The sequence below is a fragment of the Camelus ferus genome, chromosome 20 (assembly GCF_009834535.1).
Source record: "Camelus ferus isolate YT-003-E chromosome 20, BCGSAC_Cfer_1.0, whole genome shotgun sequence".
NCBI classification, from domain to species: Eukaryota; Metazoa; Chordata; class Mammalia; order Artiodactyla; family Camelidae; genus Camelus; species Camelus ferus.
This window is the reverse complement of record NC_045715.1, coordinates 2,356,104-2,364,695: the sequence shown is the minus strand read 5'-3', so window position 1 is coordinate 2,364,695 and position 8,592 is coordinate 2,356,104. Positions and strand designations below refer to the sequence as shown.

The 8,592-nt window shown below is 48.0% G+C and overlaps 1 protein-coding gene across 6 annotated transcripts in view; it reads right to left on the bottom strand.

Annotated features, from left to right (window-relative positions):
• The window catches only part of RIPK1 (receptor interacting serine/threonine kinase 1), a 35,749-nt gene that overhangs the window by 20,637 nt on the left and 6,520 nt on the right, over positions 1–8,592 (bottom strand). For 5 of the 6 annotated variants that reach the window (XM_032462406.1, XM_032462402.1, XM_032462405.1 and 2 more), the window contains exons 2-5: positions 4,864–5,084; positions 4,071–4,227; positions 1,784–1,921; positions 258–486 (exon numbers count right to left, since the gene is read on the bottom strand). In XM_032462406.1, the coding sequence (XP_032318297.1) occupies positions 258–486; positions 1,784–1,921; positions 4,071–4,227; positions 4,864–5,015 (676 nt within the window). In that variant the 5' untranslated portion in view covers positions 5,016–5,084. Of the gene's footprint in view, positions 1–257; positions 487–916; positions 1,029–1,783; positions 1,922–4,070; positions 4,228–4,863; positions 5,085–8,592 lie in introns of those variants that run through there. The other variant, XM_032462407.1, reaches the window with a different exon arrangement.

Here is an 8,592-nt window from a genome sequence, read left to right as displayed (position 1 = left end):
TCCCTAAATTGAGATTACTCACTCGTTCAACAATGAGCACCTACTATGTTCCAGGCACAGTGTGCGCAGATACTGGGAGAGAGCAGTGAATAGACCAGGTGTGGTCCCAGCCCTCGGGGCGCAGACAGTCCAGCGGGTAAGACAGACACTCAGTGAGCAAACAGTGATGAATCCTAACCGACTTCGCTGAGGACTATGACTCCACCGAGCAGCTTGGCACTTACACCCAAATCCCACCCCCCGTGTAAAGGCCTTACTCTCATATGGCTCCTTATTCGCAAATATGGCCCAGAGCACTATGGCGAAGCTGTACACGTCCGACTTCTCCGAGGGCTTGGCGTTGACGTCGTTGAGGTGCTCGGGGGCCATGTAGTGGAGGGTGCCGCCGTTCTTCTGAGAGGCGCTGCTCGCTTTCTTCTCCTCGTTATGCTCCTCTTTAGTCAGCTTACTCCACATCTTAAAGGAAGCGACACCAAGATCCGCTATCTGCAAGAGAGCAAACCAGTGGGCTGGCCTGTGAAGGCACAGCGGGTTTGTCTTCACCTTTGGGGCTGACCCCGTAGGACAGACGTAGGGCACAGTGACATTTCCAGAAATGGCTGCACTAGCAGGTTTAAAACAGCTGCTTCTGAACAGACTCACAGACACTGTATGTTCTCAGCCATCTGGGAAATCCCCCGTAAGAAATAAATGTCCATGGGGAATTCTGGTATCTCAACTCTAATGCAGTAAAACCTGAGGCAGGGACTGACGGGAGGAGAAGCAGAAGATGTTTCTGAGATAAACAACAACAAAACATGTTCGTTCTCATTGCTCATTTATTCTGCATGTATTTTTCAACTATTTCTGAGGTTAGGAAAAACAGGTGCTCTGGTCTCAGCAGATGTGTGTAGCATACAGTGAGTAGTTACCGCACCTGCTGTTTCCCCAAAAGGCGTCCAGAAGCCCGTGGATGCGAGTTTCCCAGGATCCCCAAGACACACTGAGGATAAGGACTGAAGTGCTACGTGCTCTGAGCTGCAAGCCTGAACCTAAGAGAAGATGGGATGGGAAGGAGGAGAAAAACAGACAAAAAAGCAAAGAGAAAAATACCAAGGTCAGACACAGAGCAAAGAGGGAGGTGGCGGGGCAAAGCGACAGAACAATGCAGTGAAGAAATCGGAGGTCACAGTTTCACTTTTGCTCGAGGAATCCAAGCATTTGGGGATGAATTCTGGCATGTGATTGTCTAAAATCCTCAAATTCTAACCCAGAACAATGAGCCAAGTTATTAATGTAAAGGAAAACCTTCTTTTAAAGACATAGGAATAAAAATATCTGTCCAAGACTAGAACAGAGTGTTAGAAGCAGAGTCTTGTGGTAAAGGGACGCCTGTGCAAGCAGTTCCCAAGTCCTCCCCCCAGTGCGACTTCCCCTTTCAGGTGCTTGTGCTTAGACGTCTGCTGCCAAAGCCAATCAGGTGAGATGCTGCACCTAGTTAACTCTTGCTCTTGAGTAAACGGAAGGAAAATCTCTTTCCCTTTACTACACTGGAAAGAGAGTTTTCAAAAGGAGACTGATTTTAAAAAAAGACATGAAAGTAAATGAATACATAAGAAATATAAACCCCAACCAGTCTGTATTTCCTTTTATTCCTTGGTAGGGCTTTTTAGCCCCACCTGTTACCAATTACAAGCTGAGCTGGCTCCTCTTTTAGCCTCTACCACGTCCAAAGATGGATTTCCAGGGAGAATTACACCTAAAGTCACCCCAGTCTTCCAGGAGCCTTTAGGTGATGGCTTACCTTAATGTGAAAGTCACTGTCAACGAGGATATTTTCCGGCTTTAGGTCCTTGTGTATGACACCTTCTCCGTGTAAGTAGCACATTCCTTCAATGGTCTCCATAATTATCCTTGCTTTCACAGAAAGAGGAATACTGATCTAAAACGAGTGATAGTAAGTCTGTGAAATGGAACGGTAATCCAAGAAGCCAAAGCACCTGTTTCATTCACGAGTCACGGGGTCAGAACCTGAGGGAACGGCTACAAGGTTCCTTTTCATCCTCTGCAGGGCTGCTGTCATTGCAAAGCAAGCCTCTTTTTAAGAAAGATTTCATCCCAGTGCTACGGGCATTAATGCTGGGTTTGTCAGTGTAAAAGCAAAATTTCCGTACCAATATGGTAGTATGTAAAAATGCTATAAAATTAAGCTTCTTGAGAACCAAACATCATCATCATCATCATTACTATTATTACTATTATTATTATTACTATTATTATTATTTAGGATGTGGCCTGAGTACCTTGTATGATGCCTGTAATGCTTGTTGAATGAACTGATATTGTAAACAAAAATCACAAATATCCTCTACGGCGTACTAATATGACGTGCTGCTATAAAATACGCAAACAATGTCATGGAAGTATGTGTATGAAATAAGGTTAAACGCAAAAAGAATACAAGGGAACGTGCTCCCACTGCTTAAAAACATGTACGGTGATCTGGTATCAGATATTTCGAAGTCTCTGCAGACTCTCAGTCACCCTTACTTACAATTATATTCTAGTTACAGGAACATCAATGTTAATACAGACAGTAATTCCAGTTTCTATTAAAGTAGTTAAATATTAGTTTTGCTTAACATTGAAAAACAGTCTCTCACTCTGTGTGTGTGTGCGCGCGCGCGCGTGCCCTGCAGTCTCTAGTTTACAAACAGATTGTTTCCTAAAAATGTATGTGTAGCCCCCAAACGTCTTTAAGTCATAACGTAGCTGAACTACTATATCAGCAGCCTGATCTCCACCATATAAAGAAAAGCTAAAGAGCCCCCAGCTTCCCCCGTACCTCTGGATTTAGGAAACACTTCTGAGCCCTCTTCCTGCTTCTCCCTTACGTCCCCCTGAATTTCTTCCGGAGCCCTGTCTGAGGCACCGTATCTCTGCCTGAGCCGGCAGAATGTCTCTTGTCCCAGTTTTTCTCCCAATCAGAATGCCTGCTTACTTCACGTAGCAGGACTCGAGTCTAGGGAGGAGGAGCGATCTCATCAAATTACACCAAGACGTGTGTAAGTGATTATCGTTTCTCATTCCCGCAGGTATCTGTGAGCAGTGTCTGACTTAGGAGACCTGACACAGCTTCAGGCAGAGGGGGTGGCGGGGGCGGGGGGGAGGTGGGAAGACGGGGATGTCTGCTATAAGGACAGTCACGCCCTGCCACCCCCTGTGCATCTCTGCTTCGCCCAAACCCCAGCATTTGCAGTTTCCCCGGTTCGGCTCCCCTTCCTTTGCACATGACCTTCTCTCTGCTGAACACTTACTGACTCCCTGGTTCTCTGCTTCAAGCCTCTACCTTGTCCATCAGACTTTGGCGCAAGCATCCTCCTCCTGGAACCCCTTCCCGTCTCCCCCACGCTGGGGTGAGAGCCTGTCCTGTGCACCCACACCCCACACCAGGAAGGCATCCATCAAAATGCCATCACACACACTGGACCATTCACCTCCTGGTCTGTCCCCTTTTACTCGTCTGAGTCACATTTACTGTTGCTTCCTGAGCAACCAGCACAAGGCCTTGCTCCGAACAGATACCTACACTTTAAAAATGCTTCAAACCTCTTCGGCTTTGGTAGGCAATTTAAATCTCCCTGTTCTAAACCTTATTCATCCAGTGTTGTTACTGTGGGGCTCTATATTTAACCTGTGAGCTTCTTCAGTGGCATCAAAGTGCAGTCATTCATCTTCCACCTGCTCATGGTATCATTTATCAGTCAATATTTAGCTAACCCATTATGCACGCGCCCCACATCCGACCGCGTGCTTCATGGAGACAGTGCCTGCCTCTGAACCGTGGGGCTCAGAGCGGCTGACAAAAGCCACCTTCAACACTACGACCTCGAGGGGACCTTCCAAGTGGGGATGGACCCCTGTACGCAGGGGTTGAGAGGGGGGTGAGCGCACCTTCTGGGCAGGGAAACTCAAGGAAGATCTGAAGAGGGGCTGACTTCACGAAATTCAAAATAGTCCCGCAACTGACGGAGGATTAACCCGCGCACCGAGCCACCGAGGCAGCGCGGCGGGCCGGGCACAGCCCCTACCTGCGTTTTCAGCACGTGCATGAGGTTGCCCTTCTCCATGTACTCCATCACCAGCGAGTAGCTCCCCTCCTCCATGATGACGCCCAGCAGCTGCACCACGCGGCTGTGCCTCAGCCGGTGCATCATCCTGCCCTCCTCCAGGAGGGACTCGTTGTACCTGCGGGAGGGAAGCGCGGGCTCAGAGCGGCAGGGGCAGCGCCTCCTCCCCGCCTCCCGGCGCCACGCCGCGCCCCTCCAGGCGCAGACCACGAGCCCGGCGAGCCCGCGCCGTTTCCGGTCACTGTGCGCCCCTCGTCCCTCGGGACCGGCACGGGGCGCTCGGCGGCCGTTCAGGGGACGGACGGACGGGCCACCGAAGAGGACGCGGGCGGCTGCGCCGCATCGCGGCCTGAAGGGCGGGCCGCGCTGGGCAGCGCGGGGCGCCGTCCAGCGACCCGCCGGCTGCGTGAAAGGAGGCTCTGCAGCCTCTGCCCCGAACCGCCTCCTCCGCCCACACTGGGGCCTGGTCCTCACGGAGACGGCGAAGCGAGCGAGTCTGCCGTCACCTGTCCCCCAGTCCTGCCTCACCCTCTGCCTCCTTCCTTCTCCTTTTCCTCCTCGACAGTGTTCTCCCCCGTTTACTAGCTGTGAGCTCTTCACTAGCCCGGCCCAGTCCTCCTCAGCGACACGCGACGCCAGCAGCCGCCCTGCAGGGTCGCGGGCACCTCGGCCTGTCTGCTTCCGCCGCGCCCCGCGGCAGCCCCGCCTCGCGCGCCGGCCCGGCCCGCGGCCCGCAGCCCTGCCCCCAGCTCACTCGGTGCACTTGGGGCCTGTGTACACCTTTTTCAGAATCACGAGTCCATGGGTTCTGTGTAAGCACAAAGACACCCTTCCGAAGCCCCCGCTGTCTAGGTCCTCCTGCTCCAGGAAGTCGGCAGATTTCATCTTGATGTCATCCAGGGACATGTCTGGTTTCCTTCTGAACGCTCAGATGCCCCCCAAATACACAAATTCTTTTTCCCTCGGAGCTGCGCCCTATGAAGAAAATAAGAGTACATGTTAGTGCAAAAAAGCCATTATTCACAAAATTATGTAAAGTTCCACCACGCGTTGGGCGTGCCTTCATTTTCTGAGGACAGATTCAGTCCTCAGAAGGTATTTCCAAGCATCACAGAAGGCCACCGTCTTTATTCTTGGACTTTTCATTTCTGACAAATGAAAGACTAGAACATTTTGAAAACCCTCCTGCTACAAAGGGCCTGTATGTACTGGAAAACATAATACAAACGTCGATTCAAATGCACCACTCGGCTCAGCAGAAAGGAAAGGAAAGAACTCCAGGGACTGGACACAAACAGGGCACTGGTGGTGGGGCAGGAGCCCCGTGATGGACATTGCGGACTGAACGTGTGTCCACCCCAAGTTTGTATGTTGAAGCCCGAACTCCAATGTGATAATATTTGGAGGTGGGGACTTTGGGAGGTACTGAGGTCACGCAGGAGGCCCATGAATGAGATTAGTGTCTTATGAGAGACGTGAGAGCTTGCTTTCTCTCTCTCCATCATGTGACGACACAACCAGGGCCGGCCTTCTACAGACCAGGAAGTGGACCCTCACCAGACACTGGATCTGCCAGCACTTTGATCTTGGACTTCCAGCCTCCCGAACCGCGAGAAATAAATGTCTGTTGTGTCAGCCACCCGGTCTGCGGTCGTTTGTTACAGCAGCCGAACTAAGACAGGTGCCCTGTGGGGCTGCCAACCTTGACATCCAAGGTCAGGGTTTAAGACCCAGCCAGAGACAGGAGCGGAGGTCAGGATGTGCAAGAAAAGAGGGTTAGAACAAAGACTCCCCCTTAACAGGGCACTTACCAAGGTACCCTAGCCCTCGATGAAAGAATGGACTACAGAAAGAACTGTCCACTAGCAACGGAACTCGTTTGTCTTAGACTGGGCGTCTAAAAAAAAAAAGTCTCTGGGAAATTATAACCTTGGGCTTGTCTTCAAACAGATTTGGGCTTTAAATTTACAGTCGTCTTATCTCTTATGGCCGGGAAACCCCAAATTAAGAACTTTTATATAGAAAGTGGTCACAGGCTGACAACATCACTGGGTTATGAGGCTAAAGCAAACAAAACACCCGCAAACCAGATCAGACAGGATTCCCACAGAAAAGCCTAACTTAATATGAGCTACCTCTCCAAAATTATCACACACACACACACACACACACACACAAAGCATGAGCCAGACACACCCAGCAAAAGAGCAGTATTAGGCACCAAAGAACTTCAGGTAAGTAATCTATTGAACATCCTTAGAAATAAACAGGTTTAAAATAATTATGAACATAAAAAGGAATTTGAAGGATACAAAAAAGAAGACTGTACTATCTAAACAGAATAGGAAGATGTGGAGAGGATGAGGATTGGAGAATTTGCACGCTGTGCTATGAAGCCGGCAATGCACACAGTCTCAAAACAGAACCATTTGCTTCAGCCTTCTTCCCTTCTTTTCTTTCATTTTCCCCAAACTGAAATGAAGACTAAAAATCCACTGGGGACCAACATGAGATACCACTACACACCCACCAGAATGAAAAAGGCTAACGCCACCGAGTACTGGTGAAGACAAGACACAACCGCTTTGGGATGGGTCTGGCAGTTCCTTATAGAACTAAACATACACCTACACTATGGCCAAGAAAGTCCAGTCCCAAGAGAAATGGAAACATGTGTCCCCAAAGACTTGTGCAGTGTTCACAGTAGCTCTATTCATGGTCGCCCCAAACTGCGAACAGTCATCCATCAACAGAATGGGTAAAAAACCCTGTGCTGTATTCACAGGATGGAATAACGCTCAGCCGTCAAAAGCAATGAACCACTAATGCACACAGCAGTGTGGAAGAGTGACAAAAACATTGTGCTGAGGTAGAGACGCCTTATATGAAAGAACACACGCAGTATAACTTCATTTACATGAAGTTCTAGGACAGTCAAACTCGTCTGTAGTGGGAAAGGAACACTGGTTGCCCAGGGACACGGTGAGGGCGCTTTCTTGGGTGATGATAACATTCTGTCATCTCAGTGGGGGTTCAGGTTACACAAGCAAAGGTGTTTGTCAGTACTCAGCAAATGTCTGCTCAAGAATTGCAGGCAAATTTTACATAAACTGTCTGTAAACACACTGAACTCGTTAGTGGTGTGCACGCTGAAATACTTCCGGGGAAGTGTACTGATACCTGCGAGGCGCCCTGCAGACAGACTGGTGGACGGAGAGAAGGGTAAGCAGTTGGGTCGTTACGTGAGAACGCGGAGAAGAATGACACACAGTGCATATATGAGAGTTGACTGCAAAATCTTTCATTTTTAATTTTTTGTTTCTGCATATTCAGTTTTACTTTTTCCCATACAGCCCCACTCGGTTTCTCCTAACAGTGCATTTATCAAAACTAAGAAACCAGCCTTGGTAGTGTCACTGTTAACTAAACTCCCTGCATTGCTCTGGTTTCACCAGTTTTTCTACTAATGCTCTTTCTCTGTTCCGTGATCCAATCCAGGATACCCCACTGTATTTTGTAGCTGTTGGGTTTTTTACTGTTATTATTATTATTATTTTTACCTTTGACCCCTTCACTCATCTCTCCCACCCCACCGTGACTCCTGCCTCTGGCAACCACCAACCTGTTCTCTGTTATCTATGAGATTTTTTTTTTTTAAAGATTCCACATATAAGAAGTCACGCAGTATTTGTCTTTCTTATTTCACTCAACATAATGCCCTCAAGGTCCTTCCATGTCGTTGCAAATGGCAAGATTTCATTCTTTTTAATGGCTGAATAATATTCTATTGTGTACACACACACACGTCACTAATTCTTTATCCATTCATCCAACGATAGACACGTACATTGTTTCCGCATCTTGGCTATTATAAATAGTGCTGTAATGAACATAAGGGTGCATATATCTTTTTAAATTAGTGTTTTCATTTTATTCAGATGAACTCCAGAAGTGGAATGGCTGAATCATATAGTTCTTTTCTTAGTTTTTTGAGGACCCTCCGTACTGTTTTCCATAGTGGCTGCACCAATTTACATTCCCACCAACAGTACACGTTCCCTTTTCTCCACATTCTAGCCAAGTTATTTCTTGTCGTTTGGAGAACAGCCGTTCATTCCTAAGGTGCGAGGGGGCCACTCACTGTGGCTTTGACTTGCATTTCCCTGATGGTTAATGATGCTGAGCAGGTCTTCATGGCGGTAACTTCATGCCAGCACAGTGCCTCTTTACCGTCTTTGTCTTACTTAGAAAAATGTCTGTCAGATGTTCTGCCCATTTTTTAAATAGATTGAGGTTTTCTTTTGTTTGGTTATTGTAATTGAGTTGCATGAGTTTTTTATATATCCTTGGATATTAACCCCTTATCAAGTATGATTTGCAAATTTTTTACCATTCAGTAGGTTGATGGTTTTTGCTGTGCAGAAAGTTTTTAGCTTGATAGTCCCATTTTATTTTCGCTTTTGTTGCTTTACTTTTAATGTCA